Below are 23,971 nucleotides of genomic sequence, written 5' to 3' on the forward strand. Positions count from 1 at the left end.
TCCACACTTGAGTGGAGAGTAGGATATGACTTTCTCACGTACTCTGGTGCCTCAAAGTTGACCATGTCCCCTGGAGGGGGAGACCTGGTGGCACTCAGAGGAAGGACAGCAGGTTACCGAGAAGAGACTTGATACCCTATGAGCATATACAGGGGGAGGTAATCCCCCTCAGGAACAGTCATAGGGGAGGGGAATAAGGGGAAAAGGGGAGGGAGGGAAGAATGGGAGGACACAAGGGATGGGATAACCATTGAGATGTAACAAGAATAAGTTAATAATAAAAAATTTAAAAAATTTTTTTCTAGACAATAATAACACTTTCCACTCTCCTCTTTTATGATTCCTGACCATGACGTCATGTCAATAAACTTTTCAACCTTAATATTATACTCTTTATAAACTTGATATGGAATTGAGTTTTGTGTGAGATATGAGAAGGATTTGACTTGAATTTGTCTGACTGAATTATGCAACTATCTGAAAACAAAGTAGGACAGTCCATCTTTGCCCTTAGATCTGAGCGCTCCTGTCCCTTGTGACCGAACTTCCGTGCACACGCTCCACTGACAGCTTCCTGTGCTGGGGTGTCACAGCGGACTTTAATGCTTTTTTTTTTAGTTTAAAAAAAAAATTAAGGTCTAGAGATTGGCTTAGCAAGTAAGAACACTTGTTTCTCTTGTAGAGGAGCCAAGTTTGATTCCCAGCACTCACGTGGTGGCGCATAACCACCTTTAACTGCAGTCCTAAGGGATGTGACTCCCTCTCTTGAACTCTCTGAACACCAGGCACACACATGGGGCACTTAGATACATGCCGAAAAATGCTCATACGTAGAAAATAATAATATTAATAAATCTTTTTTTAAGAATTAATTTATTTATTTATTTTATGTGTATGTGTGTGCATGCACAGGCATGCCACAGTGCACACACGAAAGTCAGAGGACTACCTGTAGGATTCTGTCCTCTCCTTCTACCTCAGAGGTGGCTGGAGATCAACCTCAGGTCACCAGGCTTTGCAGAAAGCACCTTTACTCACTGAGCCATCTTGTTGGCCCTCACTTTTTATTTTAAAATAAAGATTTTAATGAAATATATTTATATATTTTTTTAAAATGCATGGAAATAAAATTTACACTTAAGTAGACAGACCTTCTGATTTCTAGCAAATATGCATACTTTTGTGGGCATGACGGCATTTCATCACCCCAGAAAAATCCCTTCAAGTTTCCACAATCCTCTGCGTATATCAACCACTAATGTATGTAATCTCCATAGCCAAGGACTAGTTTAACCCTTTCTAGAACTTAACCTAAATGGAATCACATGATTTATACTCCTTTCTGCCTAGCTTCTTTCACTCAGCGCATGGCGATGGGATTCACCCATGTTGTATCACATAACAGTAGCCTGTTCCCTCCTCGTTGCTACGTGGTGTTCCGCGTGCACTATCAGCACCGCGTGTTTCGCTCATCACTAACAGAAACTGAGGGTGCTTCCAGTACCTGCCTATTGTTAATAAACTTGCCACAGACATTTGTTTCCAAGCGCTCTTCCACACAGAAGTTTTCAGGGAGTGAACAGTTACTGGCACATATGTGTATGTGCAACTTCTTGCAAGTTGTTTTCTAAGTTTGAGGCATCCCAAACTTCAAAGGCTGTCTTCTGGGCGCTCTGTTGGCCTTTTGAGAGTGGGCCCACAGTAGGTCCTGTGAGACCCTGACACCTAAGGCGTGGCCTTTCAGTGCCTCGGCGTACCCAGTGTTGAGAGCTTTCCACTGCAGGGCAGGAACTCTGATGTCCCAGCATTGCCCTCCTCCATCACACCTGCTCTGCCACTTCTATGTCATCCTAGGGCAGAACCGTAGAAGCCTCACTGTTTCCGCTCTGCATGTGACGGCTCGGACTCACTGGAATCCTCCCACAGACATCTGAGCACCCCCATGCCACAGATTCCCACTGTTTCAACCCCCCCCAATGGTGCTCCTAGTAGCTCTGACTAGCAGAAGAAACAACCCACCCCCACCTCCCCCGCCCCCCACCCTACCCACCCTCCTCAACACACACACACACACACACACTGAACTCTGAACAGAGAGGTGGTGCACTGCCAGGAGGCTGGGAGGCCGTGGAGCGACCTCAGGACTTTCCTTCTCAAGGGCTGAAATTTACACCCTGTGGCCCATGGTTGACACAGGTGAAGCTAAGTCTGACACCAGTTACTCTCTCGTCATAGGGAGCAGAATGTCTTGGCCCATGGCTAAGTGCTAGGGGCTGGCCCCAGGGCTCCATGTTAGGACAGATGGAGCCATGTCCTAAGTTCCTTTTATGTTCTGTTTTGTTTTCAACTTTCAGACAAGATGATCACAGTAAGGTGCCCAGCCTAGCCTTGAACTCACTAATCAGCCCAGGCAGATCCTGAGCCTTTGATGTGTTTGTGTCAGCCTCCCGAGTAGCTGAGATTAAGGACCTGGACCACCAGGCTCCACTTGTCTGCTTCTAAGACAGTGTCTTGGCATGGAGCCTAGGCTGCTTCAGCTTTCAGCTCCTCAGGTGTTGGGTGTGTGTGCCACAACACCTACTTTCTATACTATTTTTTTTTTTGCCTGTAATAAAATTTTTTAAAGATTTGTTTATGAGCCGGGTGAGGTGGCACACGCCTGTAATCCAAGCACTCAGGTGGCCGAGGCAGGCTAATTGCTTTGAGTTAAAGGCCAGTCTGCTCTACAAAACAAGTTCAGGACAGTCAAGGCTACACAGAGAAACCATGTCTCAAAAAACCAAACCAAAACAAAACAAAACAAAAAAACCCGAAAGATTTGTTTATGTTATTTTACTTTTTGTTTTTCTGAGTCAGGAAATGGATGACCTGGATCACTACGTAGCTCAGGTTGGCCCTGAACTCACAGAAATCCAGCTACCTCTGTCTCTTAGAGGTTTCCCTCCCTCTCGCTCCCTTCCTCTTACTCCCTCATTTGTTTTTTTCTTTGTCTCTGAGAACCTTTTCTTATCAAGTACAATACAGAATTAAACTCTCTCCTCTGTGTTTGTAATAGTTGTCCATGGGTCTTCACGATGGCAAATCAGAAGCCAATTCCAGCTGCACCGTGTGTGACCCCGGCACATTAATTAAGAGCTGTGGTTTGTCCAACTGGAAAATGAAGAGGAATGGCACCTTCACAGACTAGAATTAAGAATTAAATTAGATGAAGTAAAACATATATATTATCTGCCTGAGTGCCTGGCATTATAGGTATTCCTTTTGACTTCTCTAGAAAAACATTATTTGGTCCTTAGTTATGACTTCGCTGGGGGGGAGGCCTCTGTCCCCTGCACACACTTTCCACTGACATGACCATTAGGGATTCTACACTGTCTGATACAAATGGCCCTTATCTTGGAGCACTCAACCTTAATGATAATAAGTCAGGACAGACAAATTTGAATAACTTCTTGAAACACTAAGTAGTGATAATTATAAGCTAAGCTTTTTTTTTTTTTTTTAAAGTCTCATGTAGCCCAGGACGGTATTGGTTCTTGACACACTAGGTAAAGTACCCTTCCTACCAAGTGAGCCCCAGCCCCATCCCATTTAAGAGGCACAAACAAACAAACAAAAACAAAATTAAATTAAATTAAAAAAAAAAAAAGAGGCACAAACATTCTAATCAAAGCAATAAAGATTTTACACAGTATTTTAAATCTTGGCTTAAAATTACCCACGTAGTTTGGGTCACGTGAGAAACACCTGTTCCACTTTCCTGGCAACAGCTGCCGGGTTGGGGGTCTCAGTACAGGGGCAAGCCAGCTGCCAGCTGCCTCTTCCACCCCATCTTAACCTCAGCCCAGAGGCTGACCGTACTCTCTAGTTCTACACTGATGCCCAGGAGCTGCCCATAAAAGTAAGACTGGTTTTGAGAACACACATCAGTGGGAATCAGACCGGACAACATAATGTTTTCTAAACCAAGACTAAACAAAACAGCCAAAGAAGAGGCATGCGGGGTGCCCTGTGTGATAGCGGGGTGCCCTGTATGGTACTTCAAGCTGTGGCTAAGAACAAAAAGCACAATGATGGGTGACAAGGGATGTCATCCCCTCAACCGCACATCTGTAACTCCAGGACACACCTGAGGCCAGAGGCTCACCTGGAGGGAAGGGGTCGGGAGTTGCCAGGTTAGGTATCAGTTCAATACCAAAGGGCTGCAAAGATGAAGGAGACAAAACTTCCTCAAGGGAAAATAAAGGCACACCAAAGTGAAACTTCAAGGACAAAGTGAAGAAGGATGCTCTAAGAGCAGAAAAACCAACTTCAATACCAACCCCCAGGACGTGACTGAGAAGCAAGGGCGGGGGCCCTTCACTAATTAGAAAAGACAATTCCTTCAGGAGCTAGAAACTGCAGGCACAGCCCGAGGTGTGAATTGAAGAACAGCACAGGCTCACCAGGCACACGGAGGAAGCTGAGATTTGCCACAGCATGCGGACTGAAGTGGGGAGAAAGCATCAGAGTTCTCAGCGTGCAGCAACTAAAACGGTGGGTGGTTTCTATGCCTTACGCAACACAGGCACTGCAGCTATGTGGGAAAGGCTTGGGGTGAGCCACAGTAGCCATACTTACTGGAGTCTTCCCATTGGAGTAAGTGAAGCTTCCAGGCAGAATAATACAAAAATCCCAGGACCAGGAAGAGGCAGAGGGCTAGCAGCAGATTGCGCACAAATACCAAGAGTCCCATCTTCACATGATTTACAATGTCCTACATGACCTAAAAAGGGAAATGGAAAAGTCGTTAAGATATAAAGCAATCATCCTTATATGTGAAAAAAAAAACTATAGAGACGGTTTCCAAATCAAGGGCAATCACTGAGTCACTCGAGGCACCTGTCTCAAGGGAATGACTCCGGATTGCTCAGCACTTAGTCATCTGTGACCTCATGCATGTCAACAGCCAATTTTTGGCAATTATAAGCTCTTAAATAATCTTTGTAGAAGTTTCTTTTCATTTCATACATATGGAGTTCTGCCTGAGTGTGTGCACCCTGTATGCACTTGGTGCCGGCAGAGGCCGGAGGAGGGCATCAGATGCCCTGTAGCTGGAGTTAAAGGCAGCTGTGGGCTGCCCCACGTGGGTGCTGGGAACGCAATCTGGAGCCTCTAGAAAAGCAGTGCGTGAGCCATCCATCTCTCTAGCCCTTTTTAAAGTGGGTGTATACTTGGTGTACGGTGGGGTATGTGCATGTGTAAGTGCAGGCGCCCCCAGAAGAGAACCTCGGATCCCCCAGAGCTGGAGATATGGGTGACTGTGAGCCACCTGATACAGATGCTGGGAACTGAAGCTCAGCAGCCAGCACTGCTAACCCCTCAAGTAAATCTTACATCATACGCCTTCCCACCATCACAAGTGTAGCTGCGCTGCTACTCTGGGGATGTTTTTGGTTTGCTTTAGGTTGGGTTTGGGTTTTTCGAGACAGGGTTTCTCTGTATAGCCTTGGCTGTCCTGGACTCTCTTTGTAGACCAGGCTGGCCTTGACCTCACAGAGACCCGCCTGCCTCTGCCTCCCGAGTGCTAGGATTAGGATTACAGGCGTGTGCCACCATGCCTGGCCTGTCTGAAAGTTTTAAAATGAAAAATAAAGAGATAAATGGAAGCTGCATGAGGAGTGGGTCAAATTTAGCTTCGTCTATATCTTTGCGTCACATTGCATCTTCCAACGGCAGGTGGGAGGATCCTGCCCAGCCAGCAAGCAGGCATGACGCAGCAGTGGATGCGAGCAGAGCCCTCAGCTCCACCACTGCTCCGCTAACATCCACCTGGGTATAGCGTCTGATCTCAGAGACTGAGAGCACAGCAGTCCCCACCAATCAGGTTAGACTCTGCATCCATTTTTGCACACAGAACCATTGTGTTCTTTCAAATTGTTCAGGACAGGGTCTCGCTACGCGGCCCAGGTTGATGTAGCCCGTCCCCTGTAGCCCAGACTGGCCCCCAAAGCTATGATCCTTCTGTCTCAGCCTTCAAGTGCGGGCTGAGACTTCAAGCATGTGCCTCCATGCCCGGCTCATGATCATTTCTACCACAAACTCTAAAAATGTTGATTTCCATGCCCAAACCCCTTTGGATTCGTTTTTTTCTGCTGCTAAAACACAAACACAGTAGGGGCAGACTAACAGTTTATAGTAAAACACATTTACTAGCTCAGTGCTCTGGAGACCAGCACCTGCCACTCAGCGGCTCGGCCCCGCCCTTAGTGTACACTCACACAAGTCCAAACCAGTGCAATTCCAGAAAAGAACCCGTGTCTGTGCTCACCCCAGCTGCTGCCAGAATCTCATCCTGTCAGCCGGGTCCCTTGTAGGAAGGACCAGTCATTGCCCCTGTAGTCTTTCTCTAACTTTCTACATGGCCCCCACTGGTCCTTGAGACTAAGCCTCTCTCACTCTCTGGTTTGCCCTTCTATAGCAACTCACTTCCACTTTTCAGTTGGAGAGATTCCTTTGCTTTGGGGGGACTCCTAGGATTATACTGGGCCCATCTACATAATACAGGCTAACTGCCTTCTTTAAAGGGTCAAAATCTCTATTTTATCTAGAAAGGTCCCTTGCAGCCCAGCGTGGTGATGCACACCTTTAATACCAGCACTTGGGAGGCTGAGGCAGGTGGATCTCTGTGAGTTCAAGGTCAGCCTGGTCTACAAAGACAGTTCCGGAACAGCCAGAGCTATTACACAGAGAAACCCTGTCTCAATACACCAAGAAAGAAAGAAAGAAAGAAAGAAAAGAAGAAGAAAGAAAGAAGAAGAAGAGAAAGAAGAAAGAAAGAAAGAAAAGAAAAGAAAGAAAGAAAGAAAGAAAGAAAGAAAGAAAGGTCCCTTGCCAAGTCAGGTAACACACTCGTTGTCCCAAGCAATCACCGTATAGGCATGTTCAGGGACCACCATGCTAATGGGCCTCTCGCCCCATTATAAGTTCTACTCTATAGGGTAAGGCCCCTGCTATCTTTCCGGCTCCCCTGCTTCTCTCAGCCTCACCAACGCCCCATGCATTAGCCCCAGCCGAACGCCCAGTATTTCTGACCCAGGGGCTACAATCAGGGTTCTCTAGACTGCTGCCTAGGTTCCATTAATTTGATGGACTAGCTCACGAATCCCAAAGAAACAATTTAGCGGTTTCAAGTAAGACATTACAAAGGATGCAGATGAAGAGACATGTCAGCTAACACAGAGGAAAGGGGACAAGGGGCTCCCATGGCCTCTGCAGCTGGCACCCCATGAATCTTCACTTGTTTGACTCCATCCTTTTGGATTTTGAGGAGACTTTGCTACGTGGACCAATGACTACACAATGGCCACTTGTAAACAACTTAATCTCTCTAAAAAGGTTGGAGAGTGGGACTAAAGATCCCAACCCTGGGGCTGGAGCGATGGCTCAGTGGTTAAAAGCACTGCCTGCTCTTCCAAAGGACATGGGTTCAATTCCCAGCACCCACATGGCAGCTGACAAGTGTCTGTAACTCCAAGATCTAGCCCCCCAACCAACGCACATAAATTAAAATTAAATAAAATGTTAAAAAAAAAAATAGATCCAAATTCTTCACACCTACCCAAGTCTCTTCAGGAAAAGTGTGGTTTGAATAAGAATGGTCCCCATAGGCTATGTTTGAATATATGGTCCACAGTTGGTAAAACTGTTTGGTGTCATGCACCTTTAATCCCAGCACTCAGGAAGACAGAGGCAGCCAGATAGCTATGAGTTCGAGGCCAGCCTATTCTACAAAATTAGTCTAGGACAGCCAAGGCTACACAGAGAAACTTTGTCTCAAAAAATCAAAGGAAGGAAGGAAGACAGCAGCCAGACAGTTTGGGAAATATTAGGTGTGGCCCTCATGGAGGAAGTGTGTCACTAGGGGCTGAGAGGATCAGACATTGCTACATTGTTAAAAGGCCTATTGCTAGAGTTACTTAGTAGCCTCCACCAACACTGGCCAATCCCAGTTAGAGTCATGTAGCCACAGACAGGCTTCTCCTAGACACCTAGAAAAGAGCCTGCCAGGGCTGGAGAAATGGCTCAGAGGTTAAGAGCACTGGTTGTTCTTCCAAAGGTCCTGAGTTCAATTCCCAGCAACCTCATGGTAGTTCACAACCATCTGTAATGAGAACTGGTGCCCTCTTTTGGCGTGCTGGTATACATGCAGACAGGATATCGTATAAGTAATAAATAAAACAAACAAACAAACAAACAAATAAAATCAGCCTGGTCTACAAAGCCAAGGCTACACAGAGAAACCCTATCTTGAAAAACAAACAAGCAAGCAAAACCCAAACAAAAAACAAACAAACAAAAAAATGAGCCTGCCAGCTCCCCTTCAGGGTTGCCACCATTTTGTATGGATGGCTGACTCCTGCATGCAAGCTGTGTCTGCAGAATAAACGTTCTTTGTTTTTACATACTATTTGGGTCTAGGGTCTTCCTTCAGAGTGAGCTTTAATGTTTCAAAAGACTCAAGCCATTCCCAATGTCCCACTCTCTACCTCCTGGTTGTGTGTCAAGGTGTAAACTCTCAGTTACTGCTCCAGAGCCACACCTGCCTGCCTGATGTCATGCTTCCTGCTATGATGTCACCGGACTCTAACCCTCTGAAACCGTAAGCCTCAAATTAAATGCTTCTAAAGTTAGCTGCCTTGATCATGGTGTTTTTAATCACAGCAACAGAAAAAGTAACTAAGACAACCAGCTCTCCCATCCTGCAGCCACATAGCAGCTGCTAGTTGTCAGTCAAGCTCCTGGTTGTCAGTCAAGCTGCTAGCTGTCACTCAGTCAAGTTGCTAGCTGTCACTCAGTCAAGCTGCTAGCTGTCAGTCAAGCTGCTAGCTGTCAAGCAAGCCTTTAGTACACACCAAGCGATCACCTCAGATATTCTAGAGCTTTTAGGAGTTATATTGTCAGGAGACGGAGGTGAAGACCAAATGTATGTCAGATGACAATTTACCTTCTTTCATATCAAAACTAACTCCAAGCTGTAATTATTCAGAGACAGGAATACTGACATAGGACAAAAAAAAAAAAAAAAAAAAAAAACCATAACAGGGCTGTGGATTCTAAAAATGAGCCCCCTCAGACAGATACACAGACGTATAGGCATGAGTTTATCTACATACACATATGTGTGTTTATTCAATGCTAAGCATATACATATAAAGGCCTGAGTGGCACCATAATTGTCATACTGGCTGCCCCTAGAGAACAGGATGGGGTGTAACACGTGCACTCTTGGGAGGCATTTGTTTTCCCTTATATACTTCTGAATTACGATTGTGATTCAGTGAACACAATGAGCTATAGTATTGCCTCCAGAGTTCAAATTTACAATGTTCCTACACCTTAACTCTGCCCTGCAACGAATAGTACAGAGGATCAGTGTGATGGCTCAGCAAGTAGAGGTGCTTGCCGACCAGAGTTCAATCCAGAGATCCATATGGTAGAAGGAAAGACCCAGACTTTTGAAAGTTGTCCTGATGCCCTCACATGTATGCCACAGCAGGTACAGATTTAAAAAAAAAAAAAAAAAAAAAAATGGCCCTGTGCAGGAATGTCTATTAGCAACACAGACTTTAAAGATAAAATTAACGCCGGGTGTGGTGGCACACAGCTTTAATCCCAGCACTCCGGAGGCAGAGGCAGGTGGATCGCTGTGAGTTCGAAGCCAGCCTGGTCTACAAAGCGAGTCTAGGACAGCCAAGGCTACAAGAGAGAAACCCTGTTTCGAAAAGCACCCCCCCCCCCAAAAAAAAAGATAAAATTAACAACAGTTCAGACACCCAATTAGCAAGGAAGCCACAGATCTCAGATTCTCTGCAGCACGTCTTCTAGGCCTTGACAGGAAGTACACTGAACATGCAGAAGGGATCCCAAAGGAGGTGTGATGGCAGGATTCTGTAAGCTGTGTGGGTAGGGTTTTTAAAGAGCTGTTGGGAGACTAGCAAGGGCAGGAGGCTGCTGCTTCTCTCCTGAGAGTGTGAGAAGAGAAAGCTGTGACAGAGCTGGCAGGAGAAGACGGGGCTGGATAGAAGCAGCGAGACCTGGGTGTAGCTTTAACTAGGACCGTGGCCAGGGGCCGTGGGGTGATAAAGAACATCCTAATCTCTCCCACTCACTCTTGGAGCTGCCTCTTGCCAACTGATCCCAAATGGAAGCCAGAGGACCAGGAAGTGTGATAGTGCCGTTCACAAAGGCCAGCCACGGCACACAGCGGAAGGAAGGATCCACAGAAATCACCTAGACCGATAGGAGTGCACATTTGTACAGGCTCATGCCAGCAACAACAAACGAGGTAGTTGTAATTTAAAACTTAGGAGGATTTGGGGGTGGAGATGGCTCAGTGGTTAAGAGCACTTGCTGCTCTTACAGAGGACCTGGGTTGGGCTCCCAGGACCAAGATGGCAGCTCACGATCATCTGTGACTCCAGTCTCAGGGGAGCCAACGTTGTTTTCTGAACTCCAAGGGCTCCTGTATGCACGTGGTGCATACAAACCCACACAGGCACGCACGCACGCACACACACACACACACACACACACACACACACACACACACGAATACATCTTTAGAAATTAAGTGGGTTTGGAGTATATTGTGCAATCTATTCGCATATTTATTTTCAGTCTTTATAAAAGGCAATATACAAAGCTTTCAAAGTAAAGAGAAAGCAGAAACTTTGTAGGTCTTTTTTTTTTAGTCTGTCTGTGTGGGTGTTCAGCCTTGGGTGTCCTTCCCCAGAAGCCATCTTGTTTTTTGAAACAGAGTCTCTCACTGAACTGGGAGCTCGCCCAATCAGCTAGTCCAGTCTGGCTAGCAGATCCCAGGGCTCACCCAATCAGCTAGTCCAGTCTGGCTAGCAGATCCCAGAGCTCACCCAATCAGCTAGTCTAGCCTGACTAGCAGATCCCAGAGCTCACCCAATCAGCTAGTCCAGTCTGGCTAGCAGATCCCAGAGCTCACCCAATCAGCTAGTCCAGTCTGGCTAGCAGATCCCAGAGCTCACCCAATCAGCTAGTCTAGCCTGACTAGCAGATCCCAGAGCTGGGATTAAAGCACAAGGCCTAACACTAGCTTCTCATGTGGGTGACGGGGTCATGTCGGGTCCTTGTGCCTGCAGAGCAGTACTTTACCAACTGAGTCACCTCTTGGGCCCCAGAGACTTGAGCTTCTAGCGACACAGTGGACTCTGCATCTTAACTTTCATCTAAGAGCTAAAGAGCTGCCTACAAAAGGCAACAACCCTCAGCAAGCTTTCCTTTGAGAGGGCGGAAGCGATGGCATCAGTGTCGCCTCAATCAGTGCAGCCAGGCAGCAACCACAACCTTAGGCTCTGGCAGACACACGGCAGTCCCAGCTTGAGTCAGTCTAACAGACTTACCCCTTTATTCAACAAGGAGTTCGCGGGCAGCATGCGTGGCCTACACAGGAGGAAAAAGCGCCTCCTTAGCATGTGCGAGGCCCCGGGGTTCCACTCCCAGCACCACACAACCAGAAACCCAACATCTAGACGTCCTGTGTCCTGACTACTGTTGTCCTTTCAGGGGACGAGCTGGGCAGTGCATGTGGGCACGCACATCAGTGTGCTCATGTGCTACCTGCGCTGCACTGGCCTTTCCGTCTTTCTATACAGAAAGCAATCCGTTCACCCTCATACTTCCAATTCTAACCCAAACCAAAGGACTACTCCCAGCTTTTCCCTTTATGGATGTCAATCATTTAGAAACCCTCCCACCACTGGCTTCAATATATTCACTTTTCCACTCTGTCTCCTTGAGCCCTCTGTGGGCTTCTCCCTGACTCCTCACCTACCTTGCTCTGCCCCACTAAAGCCTATGTATGGTTTGCTTAACTAAAGTATTCAGAAAAGGAGGGAAGAGAAGAACTATCACCCCAAGGAGATGCTTTAATTTACCATCAATATGTTGGCTCTCTCAAACTGCTCTTGACTGTCAGTTGTTTCACAGATCCCTCTGACTTTGCCTTCAAGCCCCTTCTCCCTCAGGGTGGACCACTGCCCTGATGTAGGATGGGGTTAACCATCTTCATCAGGGCAGCTGAGACGCCTACAGTCAACCTCAAGATCCATCAGGAGGATCAGTGCACCCTAACCTGAGATTCTAGGCTCCCCCTCCTAAATGGTCCTGTCAGCTGGGTGAGTCTTTTGACCCATCGGTGGTGACAATGAAGTGCTTATTAAGTGTAAGGCTTACTCGAGTGGGGGACTCACTTATGCAACCATGGGGAGGTTGGTGTTCCCTCCTAGGGCAGGACTTTTTGGTGGTGTGGATGTTTCGGGGTGACCAATACTCCCATGAGTAACCCCTGACTCATACTCTGTAGGTAGGCCTAAGAAACTCCTTGGTTCACCATATTGGACTCTGGTGGACTTTGGTCTGAGGTCAACGCCTTCTCAGGGATGAACAGATACTTGCCCACTTCTGGAAAAGCACACACAACAGGAGCTCCTCAGAAAGCCTGGAAACAATGCTCGACACTCCCAACATATGTCAAACAAGCCTTAGGAATTTTACCTTCTGGCCATACCTGGAAGCCTCCACCCATGCCATGCAGGAGACTATATTGTCCTGTTCCCTGTCCCTCCCACCACCACACCATTCCCACCTAGTAATCTTCAGTTCTATGACAGCCTCATAGGAACCTGTAGCCTCTGTCCCCACCCTCCAACTCACATACACAGCAGCCAATGTGATATGACTCCTGCCAGGCATCAACTTCCCACCATCCTTAGCTTACCTCCCTAAGCACTGAGCCAGGCTCTCCCAGCTCTCTTCCCATCCCCATCTCCCCGCACCCTCACCACGAGCCTCCTTTTCTGACAAGCAAACCTCTGTCTGTGTTTAGAGCTCACCCTTCCCATCCAAGGTCAAAGTGAAGCCTTTGCCATCCACTTGCTGTGAGACAGTGTCGCCATATATCCCAGGCTGGCCTCTGGTGAGGTCTATTCATTTTATTTATTTACTTATATATTTTTATTTATATATACATATTTATTATTTCTGTTGAGTATGCCACATGTGTAGGCCAGTGCAAGCCAGAAGAGGACACTGAGTCCCTTCAAGTTGGAGTTTAGAGGTGGCTGTCGACACCCTGATGTCGATGCTGGGAGCCAAACTCCAGCCATGGCTGGAAACTGTTTGCTCAGCCTCCCTTCCTTCTAGCCAGGTGCTACTCACCCTTCATTCTCATCTTCAAGTTGGATTCATTCCACAGGAAAGTGTTACCTATTCACACCTTAGGCTAAGGTTTCTGTCAGATGTTCCCACACACCCGTGCAGCCTGTCCTCGTTCACAGCGCACTTACAGTTGGTAAGTGTAATAATCTAGCACTTAGACTCGGGCTCACTCAGACGGGAAATTGCTGTTTTGTTTACCATCGTACCCTGGTATGTGTTAAAAGCTTATCTATGAACTACCTGATGACACAGTAGGTTACAGCATGCTTTAAAAGAGTCATTCGTACTGCAGAAAACTGGATTGCTTTAATGAGCCGTAGGAAGAAAAGTTACACAAAAGTCTGAACTGCCTGAAAGAAACTACACCCCAAACCATTTCTAAAACACCCTATAACTGATTATTTCTGAAATTGAACCTGCAACATCTAGAATGGACGTGTCAGTGCCACTGGCGCTCAGGTGTCAGCTACAGAACAGGACTGTCACTATCCAAAGCCACAAGGCACTTCTAGGGTGTCCACTGTGAAGACTTTTGAAGCAAGCTAATTGGAAATTATCACATACAATTTATTAACCAGCTTCCAAAACTGGCTCCTGAGAAATTTATCAGTTCTTTTAAAAAAAAAAAAAAAAGCTTTTTGCTGCACACACCCAAGCCATTGAGAATTTACCGCTTGACTGAACAGATTTAAACAGTTAATATATATTGAAATGTATGAAATTACTCTACTCAGAACTGTACCCGGATTTTTTTTGGCTACTTTATTGGGTTCTTTTCCCTACCTCCCTACACCACCCCTGTCCCTTCCAACTTTCCAACACCAGATAGGAGAGAAAGAAGATGTGAGAGGAAGGGGGCATCAATGTTGTTAGGCTTCGTCCTGCGTTGAGTTCCTTGGGGAAATTTTGATCTTCACCATCAGGACATCTCCAGCCAGCAACCAGCAACAACGAGCACCCAAGAGCAGTAGCAGGGGGAGCAGCAGCCATCCCACATCTCGGGGCTCTGGCATTGATAACGCCCTCTGCAGAGTCCCCGGAATTCCAAACATAAACTATCTGCAGCTGGCAAAAGCGTGCCCCTGCCAGAGCATGAAACAAACCATAGACAGCTGCTGTGGACAATCTGAAGCAGCCCCATATCCCACACCTAGGATTAAAACGAAAACATAGCCACATAGCACTTCTGTGTTTTTAAAGAAACCAAAAGTTCTCACTACACAAAACAACTGCGTTCTTTCTAATCATGAGCAATAAGACAAATAATAGTGCTGATATTCACATAGCACTTAGTGTGGACCAGCCCTGCTCTAAGAGTTTTATCCGAGTTAATTTATTCGTTCTGCTTATTGAGTCTATGATGTTATCAGTCATAGTTCACAGTGAAGAAGTCCAAACGCAAAGCAGTTCCAGATCACAGCCTAGTACACAGCAAAGTGGGACCCAAAGTCAGGTGACGTGGCCCCATTCATACCGCACCACCTCTCTAAGTAAAGAAAGGGGTTACGGATTACCTCACTGGCAGAACACAGGGTTCTGGTAGAAGTGGCTGGAGATTACCTCGCTGACAGAGCATAGGGGTCTGGGTTCAAATCCCCAGCACCAAAGACAGACAGACACAGAGAAACAGGGAGATACTCAGAAAGGCCACATCAGAACAGCAACAGAGCCAGGCAGGGAACAGGCCTTTAATGCCTGAACTCAGGCAGCAGAGTTGAAGGCCGGCCTATATAGCAGCTTCCAGGCCAGCCAGGCTATGTAGTGAGACCACGTGTTGGTTTGTTTGTTTGTTTGTTTGTTTGTTTGTTTGTTTTTTCGAGACAGAAGTTCTCTGTGTAGACTTGGCTGTCCTGGACTCACCTACCTCTACCTCCCCAAGTGCTGGGATTACAGGTGTGCACCACCACACTCGATTGTGAGACCATGTTTCGAATAAATAGATCATAAGAGCAAAAAATGGGCACATTCCGGAGCTATATAAAAATACTGCCACAAGAGTGGGAAGAACAGAGAGGGTCAAGGCAGATCGAGGGAAGTACAGAAGACAAAGACAAACAACAAACAACAACATGCAGCAAAGATCATTAACAAGATCAGCCTGGAGGTGTAAGGAGTTCAGGCATAGCTCCGGGCAGTTTCCCGGGAATGTGTGCAGCTCTGGGTTCCATCTCCAGCAGGAAGTCAGTTCCACCCCCAACATCCCAAAAATGGCTACAGAAAAACAAACCAACAGGGGCAGAGGCCAAAGAAAGAGCCACTGGGGAAAGAAAACTAGGTGCGATTACCTTTATGTTGCTACGACCAGACACCCAAGGAAAGCAAAGAGAAGAAAGGTTTACTTATGCTCACAATTTCAGAGGCATCGGTCCGTGGCCGGGAGACTTCCATCTGGAGCTAGCAGTGAGGCAGGAGGGCTGGGTATGACAGGAGAGGTGATTCACTCCAATGGACAGAGAACAGTTCCAGGAGCCACAGACACTTCCTCTAGCTCCGCCCCCACCTTTCAGAGCTCTACACCATCTGCAGAGTGTGCGAGGCCTAATCCTCTCTAGAAACACTCTCACAGACACACCCAGAAGTTTGTTGGCTAGGCTTTCTCAGTCTAATCAAGTCGCCAATGGAGATTAACCGCTGAAAGCAGTAAGTCAACAAACCAGCTCCGGGGGACAAGGAACTGAGGGGACGACCATAAAAAATAAGAAGAAATATGAAAGAGAAAGTGGACTCTCCTGAAAATACAGTGAGGGTCATAAAGGCTGTGAATGATTAAAAAAAAAAAAAAAGACAGGCAAGGTAAAATGAGAAAGATATAGAAATTAAAGGATTTCCTGCACAAGTCGAAACCAGCAGACATTACAGGAGAGTAACGCTGCCTGAGCAACAACCAAGCAAATGGGTAAAGAGAAAGATGAGAAAATGGCAGTTAAAGGTCACTGGGGAAACTGGCCCCTCTGAACCTTCATGGCAAAGGCAGCAAGGACAGGCTGGAGATCAGCGAAGGGGGTTCTTTCCTTGATGTGCGTCAGTGTTTTGTCTGAACAGATGCCTGTACACCGTGTGCGTGGCAGGGTCTGTGGAGGTCAGAGGAGGGCACTAGAGCCTCTGGAACTAGAGTTACAGATGGTTGTGAGCCACCAGGAAGCAAACCCAGGTCCCCTGGAACAGCAGCTAGTGCTCTTAACCTCAGGCCCCACCATTCCATCCCCCTCCTCCGGCCCCTCCTTCCTCCCCCTCAACAAGGGGAATTTGAACACTAAGGGTACACTGAGTACCCAGCTACCTACTATGATGGTTACATATTTATTGTCTATGAGTTCCTAATTCCAATCCATTTTTATGTTAATTATTCTTTTTTAAAAACTACCTCTGTGTGTGCATGTGCGCGCATGACTGACGGACACAGCGTGTAGAGGCTAGGGGAGAACTTGAGAGTCAGTTTTCTTCCTCCACCATGTGGCCCCACGTCACGGGCTGGGAGATCGGGCTGGCCCCACTCTTTACTTGAGATATCCTTCACATATCATGTGCTTTATCCATCCGGAGTAAGTACTTCAGGGGCTGGAGAGGGGCTCAGGGTTAGGGGTGCTGGCTATATAGACACACACACATACACTGGGGGCTGGAAACAGTGATTAAGAGCATAGTCTGTTCTTCCAGGACCCAAATTCAGTTCCCAGCACCCATACCAAGTGGCTTACAACCTCCTGTAATTCTAGTCCCAGGAGATATGATGCCTCTGGCCTCCACAGGTGTCTTTACACACGTACACAATCAGACACACACACATACGCACACACACACACGACTTTTTTTAAAGAACTGAAATAAAAAAAAAATATGATTCACTGGTTCTTAAAATATGCACACAATGCTGGGTACACGCCTTTCATCCCAGTACTCACAAGGCAGAGGCAGGTGGATCTCTGAGTTCGAGGCCAATCTGGTCTACAGAATGAGGTCCAGGACAACCAGGACCACACAGAGAAGCCCTGTCTCGAATATTAACAAGAAAAGAATACTCACAAAGCTCACAGAGCCACACAAAGACCACCTGCGTCACTGTTCGGATGTACCCATTGGCCTAAGGAGGGTGTGCCTAGGCTGACAGCATCCTACGGAATCCCCTGTTGCTCCAATCCTAATCTACTTTCCATCTGCAATGATGTGCCTGCCTATTCTAGAATTTCATAAAAACAAAATCATGCGATGCCCGGCAATTAATGGTTGGCCTCGACCAGTTAACAATGAGTCTGAGGTTCATGGTTGCTGTGATACATATCAACACTTATTGCTTCTTATTGTCAGATAATACTCCCTTTCCTTACATGACTGTACCATACACATCTGATTTACCCATCCATCGTGAAAAGGTATTTGAGCCCTTCCTTTTGTTTGAATAATGTTGCCACAAACATTCATCTATAAATTTTCATAGACACATAGCTTCCTAACTGTTCTTGGAGATAGACTTTGGAGCAGCAGTGAATAAATATGGCCCAGAATGATGTGTGTCTGGGCCGGACATGAATTGTGTTTACCAAAAGAAATGGCAGCGTTTTCCAAAGTGCCTACCCTATTACTAGCCCTGTTACTCCCAGGAGCAGGGCTGGAGAGTTCCAGTTTCTCCACCCCTGCCCCAACACACCCTATGACAACGTCAGCTTTCTGGTGAGTATGAGCTGTATCTCACTGCTGGTTCTCGATGCCCGCAAGCCATCTGTTTACTTGTCACCAGTCCACCCCACAGTACTCTAACTCTTTCAATCGGTGATTTTTTTTCTTTTTTGAGACGGGGTCTCTCTGTGTAGCCTTGGCTGTCCTGGACTTGCTTTGTAGACCAGGCTGGCCTCAAACTCACAGCGATCCACCTGCCTCTGCCTCCCGGGTGCTGGGATTAAAGGTGTGCGCCACTATGCCTGGCCCAATTAATGATTTTTATGTTAAAACTTTGCCAGTGGCTGGAGAGATGGCTCCGCGGTTAAGAGCACTGACTGTTCTTCCAGAGAACCCAGGTTCAAATCCCAGCACCCATATAAAGGCTCACAATCATCTATAACTCCAACTCCAGGGGATCTGACACCGTCTTCTGGACTCTTTGGGCACCACGCACACTCATGTGCACAGGCACGCATGCAGACAAAACACCCAGAGACACCAAAGAAGTAAATACAATAAACTTAGTAAATTTGCCTTCTCCGGGTGCCATGTGGTTTCCTTCTCCGGACTTGCCCCAGCCCCACAGTGGCTTTCTCAATAGAAATTAAATATAGAGTTTTTGAAAACAGGAGACAGGAGTCATCCAGGTGGTTCAGCACGTAAAGGCACTTGACAAGCCTAACAACCTGAGTTCAACCTCTAGGGCTCACACCGTGGAGGGAACCAGGCTGTTGGCCCACGAGTTGCCCACACACACACATACATACATACATATATACATACATGTAATTTTAAAAGCAACAACAACAAGGAAACAGAGGAATAAAATTGAAAAATATGTTATTGCCAGTCATAGCCTCAGGGTGTGTTGACCCAAAACTTAGACTATTATTTTAAGTACGCCAGGACTTATTGCAACTTTTTTGGTGACGCAACTGTGTAGTTCTCAAGCATGAGCTTTGTAGATGAACCATGCTGCGGTGTCAAAAAGCTGAACACAAGCCAGGCATGGTGGCGCACGCCTTTAATCCCAGCACTTGGGAGGTGGAGGCAGGTGGGTCGCTGTGAGTTTCAGAGGCCAGCCTGGTCTGCAAAGTGAGTCCAGGACAGCCAGGGCTACACAGAGAAACCCTGTCTGGAGAAAAGAAAAAAAAAAAAAAGAAGCTGAACAGCTGAACACAGAGGCTGGAATAATGGCTCAGCAATTAAGAACACTGGATGCTCTTCCAGAAGTCCCAGGTTCAATTCCCAGCACCCACATGGTAGCTCACAGCCATCTATAACTGTAGTTCCTGGGATTCGATGCTCTCTCTGACCTACACTGGCACCAGCCACACATGCAGGTGCACATATATACATTACATACACACATTCGGGCACACACACACATGTACTTGGAAAATAATAAAATAAACCTTGGTTTGGTTTTTGCTTTTTTTTTTTTTTTTTTTTTTTTTTAAGTTTTTCAAGACAGGGTTTCTCTGTCTAGCCTTGGTTGGTCTGGACTCACTTTGTAGACCAGGCTGGCCTTAAACTCACAGAAATCTGCCTACCTCTGCCTCCCAAGTGCTGGGATTAAAGGCATGTGCCACCATGCCCAGCTGGAAAATAGTAAAATAAATCTTAAAACAAAACAAAACAAAACATTACCAAGAAGAGACTTGATACCCTATGAGCATATACAGGAGGAGGAAGTCCCCCTCAGGAACAGTCATAGGGGAGGGGAATAATGGGAAAATGGGAGGGAGGGAAGAATGGGAGGATACAAGGGATGGGATAACCATTGAGATGTAACAAGAATAAATTAATAAAAAATTTTTTAAAAAAACAAAAACCAGAAAGTGGACACAAGCGGGTGAGAAGGTTTGGTGGTAAAGGCACTTCTGGATTAAGGATGACAACCTGAGTTAGATGCCCACCCTGCAGCGGAAGAAGAGAACCAACTCTCAAGGGATGTCCTCTGACCTGCAGACAGGCACCATAGCTTATGCCCACCTGCGTTAACACGCACACCATACACACACATACAGTAAGAATAAATGCACTTTACACTGCTCACGCTTGCTGGAAGAGTTTAGGAAGAGCAGAAATGGGTTGCTCACGCTGTCCCTATAGTGCTTTGGAGGCTGAGGAAGGATATGGGGACTGAAAATCCACAGGAAGACAACTTTTGGTTTTGCACAGATAATTTCATTATCACTTTTCCTGGATGGACAGGGGAGGGTCTTTAGAAAGGAGCTGCTAAGATCTGGTTTTAATGATACATACATACATATAAATGTAGTGTGTGTGTGTGTGTGTGTGTGTGTGTGTGTGTGTCTCAATGGTGTTCAGAGGAAAATTTTTTTATTTGTAAAAGGTGACTTCTACAAAAACAGTAAGAATGCTGATGCGGAGAGTGGTGGTACACACCTTTTTAAAAATGTTTATTTATTTATTATTATGTATACAGCAGTCTGCCTACATATATACCTGGAGGGCAGCAGAGGGCAGCGGATCACATTACAGATGGTTGTGAGCCACCATGTGGTTGCTGGGAATTAAACTCAGGACCTTTGGAAGAGCAGGTGGCGCTCTTAACCTCTGAGCCAACTCTCCAGCACACCCCCGACCCTGCACACCTTTAATCCCAGCACTCAGGTGGATCAGTGTGAGTTTGAGGTCAGCCTGGTCTATAAAGGGAGTCCAGGACGGCCAAGGCTACACAGAGAAACCCTGTCTCGGAAAAACAAAACATAACAAAGAATGCCCAGTGAAGACTTGAGAAGACGAACTGGCCCTCCTCTGACTGGCCTGCCTGAAACAGAGGGGTAGGGGCTGGTGTGGAAAAGTAAGGCTGGGAGAAGGCAGGAGGCCCAGAAAACTGGAAACCAAATTGCAGCTCAAAAGCAGCTGCTAACGATATATAAACAAAGGCGCAGGCCTGTGCCACTAAGGAGTGCAGGCCAGCTCACTGGACTCTGCTCTGTGTTGTGTGCAGACACAGAACATGTAACCGAGACAGGAAACAGATGGGAAGAGAAAGCTCTTAGAACCAAAGCTACGTTGTCTCTGGCTATGTGCCTGAAGGAGAAAACATTAGGGGAGGAAAAACACCCAGGATGCCTTTCCAGACAATGTAATGCATTTCTTTACAAAAACCAACGGAAGCAACGTGACATCTTTAGACTCAGTGATGAGTTCCGTTACTCTATGCTGTTCTTTCTTTGATTTGTGTGCTTCATATTTGGGGGGCGGGGGGGTTTCGAGACAAGGTCTCTCAGTGTAGACCAGGCTGGCCTCGAACTCATAGTGATCCGCCTGCCTCTGCCTCCCAAGTGCTGGGATTAAAGGCGTGCGAGACCATTCATTTTTAATTACATGTTTGTGTGTCGGTATAAGCCCGTGGGTGCAGGAGCTGGCTGAGGTCAGAAGCATCAGGCAGCGCCCCTGAAGCTGCAGTTACAGAGTGTGGGGCACCAGACGTGAGTGCCGAGAACCGAACCGCAGTCCTCTGCTCTTACCCGTGCTGAACAGTAGACGGTTATAAATGTGAGAGAAATGCTCCTTCCTGTTCTCCTCTGAGACTGTGTATGTTTAAGCCTATGCTCCATATGGTTTACTCATTCATTTTTAAAATCAAACAAACAAAAAGCAGATAGACAAGCAATAATAGCCGGCACTCAGGAGGCAGAGGTAGTCAGATCTCTGTTGAGTTCAAGGCCAGCCTCATCTAAGTAATGAATTCCTGGCCAGCCAGGGCTACACAAAGAGACCCTGCCCTTAAAAAAACAAAACAAACAAACAGACTGAGTGGGTGAGAATAAGCCACTGTGCCCCGGGACTGAGAACAGCCACCTGGAACCATTCTATCAGAGCAAACAAAGTCACTATTTACCTGCCCTGTGCTGACCGCTGCCAACAGCAGTGAAGCTACAGAACAAACAAGGCTCAGACATGATGGGACGGTGGTAATTAATGGCTGTCAAAGAGGTTCAAGAGTGGTTCTGAGAGGTGATGCCTGGACCAAACAGAGCCTGCGAAGCTGGTACCACAGCCCTGCTGGAGAATCTGAGCTTTAGCCCAGTGAGAAACTGCTCTGGGATTATGTGGAAAGGGATACAGATTTGTTTCAGAAAGGATGCTCAAACCACAACATGGAAGAGACAGGGCAGAACTGCGCCAAGGCCAACACGACGCCATTTTAATAGCACAGGTTACTTGCCCTTAAAGGGTGACGGAGTGTCCCACGAGTGTACCAAAAGACGCTGCCCGAACTCTTGCTTACGCAAGGACCTTTAATTTCACTGGCACTGGTTCCTGGAGCATGGGGGTGAGGGGGCTGGAGGGTGGGGGAGTGGGGGATGAGGAGGTGGGGGAGTGGGGGGAGTAGGGGGAGAGGGGTGGGGGAGGGGTGGTGGGTTCAGTAAGTGCAGAAGCCGCGCAGGGGAAAGGTGGGGACATGTTCACTTCCTAGGGGACATGTTCACTTCCTAGGGGACATGTTCACTTCCTAACGTACAGGGCTCATGCAGTGCTAAATGACATCGATGTGGATGTGACCAAGTTTGTCAAACTCAGATTCACACTGTGCGGATCATCGCCACACATGACAATGAAATGCTGAGAAACCACAGGCCTCGTCAGCCTTCATCTTGCTTAGTCCCTACAAGACTTCTAGAACTTAACCATGGTGTTTTTCCTCCATAGGAATATTGGCTTTTCTAGTTTCCAGACCATATGACCTACCTGATACCAAAAGTGCACACGCTGGGGCGTGGTGGCGCAGGCCTTTAATCCTAGCACTCAGGAGGCAGAGGCAGGTGGATCTCTGAGTTCGAGGCCAGCCTGGTCTACAAAGCGAGTCCAGGACAGCCAGCCGGGACAAGAGAAACCCTGTCTCAAAAAACCAAAAAAAAAAAAAAAAAAAAAAAAAAAAAAAAAAAAGTGCACACACCTTGTCCTTCCCAGACAAAGCTCCTGTCTCGGCAATGGCTAAAGTGCATCTGACAGTAGATTTACTTTATCAACATTCCTCTTCTTGTTACTTTATTAGCAGGGTACATACAAGCATTATATAAACACTCTTACACTACACACACAAACACACACAAGCATCTCTCAAAATTTATCCCAAGGACCAGTGGTCCCAGAACTTTTCAGGGACTCCATTTCCACGGTCATTCTGAACTATAACTCTTTATTCACACTGCTCTCACGATATTGAAAAATATACCTGAGTGCTCTTGTGAGATAAAGTTTTCTCAGTAGCTAATAACTTTTTTAAAAAGTGATTTACTCTCCTCTAATAACTTTTTATGTGTTCAGTACACCTAACGCGGTAAAAAAAAAAAAATTTAGGGGGGTGGTTTCGAGACAGGGTTTCTCTGTGTAGCCTTGGCTGTCCTGGACTCACATTGTAGACCAGGCTGGCCTCGTATTCACAGCGATTCGCCTGCCTCTGCCTCCTGAGCGCTGGGACTACAGGCGTGCATCACCGCTGCCTGGCTACAGTAAATGATTTATCAACAAAACCCGTGAAGATGAACGTTCTATGGCGTATTTAAAATTCTTAACTGTTAAAGAGATCTTGAAGCCAAGGTACCTCTGAAACACTTACGTTACAGGATTTCACAACTAGCCTTGACTTTCTAAATAAAAAGTACAATGAGGCTGGGAGGAAACTCAGAGGGAACAGTGCTAGCCTCACCACTGGGTGGGAAACAGGGAGGCCCGTGTGGATGCCTGGGGCTCACAGCCAGTCAGCCTGGCCCAATTGCTAAACTCCAGGTTCTAGTAGACCCTATCTCAAAACAAAAACTAAAACCAAGGCAATGATTTCTGAGGAACAACTAAAGCTGATTTTGGCTTCTACATGCACACGGGCATGCGCACAAGCACACAAACGTACACGCACACAATACATTTCAGGTGGGGAAACGGCTCAGTAAATAAAGCATATTCCATGCAAGCACAGAGATGTGAGTTCAAATCCCCTTACTGTGAGGCACAACTGTCTGGAATCCCAGTGCTTTTAGGATGAGGTGGGAAAGAGGTGATGACAGGAGAATCCCCCAAAGGTCATAGGTCAGCTAGCCTGACAACA

General features: G+C 46.7%; 1 protein-coding gene across 8 annotated transcripts in view; it reads right to left on the reverse strand.

Moving 5' to 3' along the window:
• The window catches only part of St3gal3 (ST3 beta-galactoside alpha-2,3-sialyltransferase 3), a 204,010-nt gene that overhangs the window by 172,880 nt on the left and 7,159 nt on the right, over window positions 1–23,971 (reverse strand). For 6 of the 8 annotated variants that reach the window (XM_051172212.1, XM_051172210.1, XM_051172211.1 and 3 more), the window contains exon 2: window positions 4,621–4,765. In XM_051172212.1, the coding sequence (XP_051028169.1) occupies window positions 4,621–4,735 (115 nt within the window). In that variant the 5' untranslated portion in view covers window positions 4,736–4,765. Of the gene's footprint in view, window positions 1–4,620; window positions 4,766–10,151; window positions 10,172–15,579; window positions 15,599–23,971 lie in introns of those variants that run through there. The other 2 variants (XM_051172208.1, XM_051172209.1) reach the window with 2 other exon arrangements.

The sequence above is a fragment of the Acomys russatus genome, chromosome 29 (genome assembly GCF_903995435.1).
Source record: "Acomys russatus chromosome 29, mAcoRus1.1, whole genome shotgun sequence".
In the NCBI taxonomy this organism is placed as follows: Eukaryota; Metazoa; Chordata; class Mammalia; order Rodentia; family Muridae; genus Acomys; species Acomys russatus.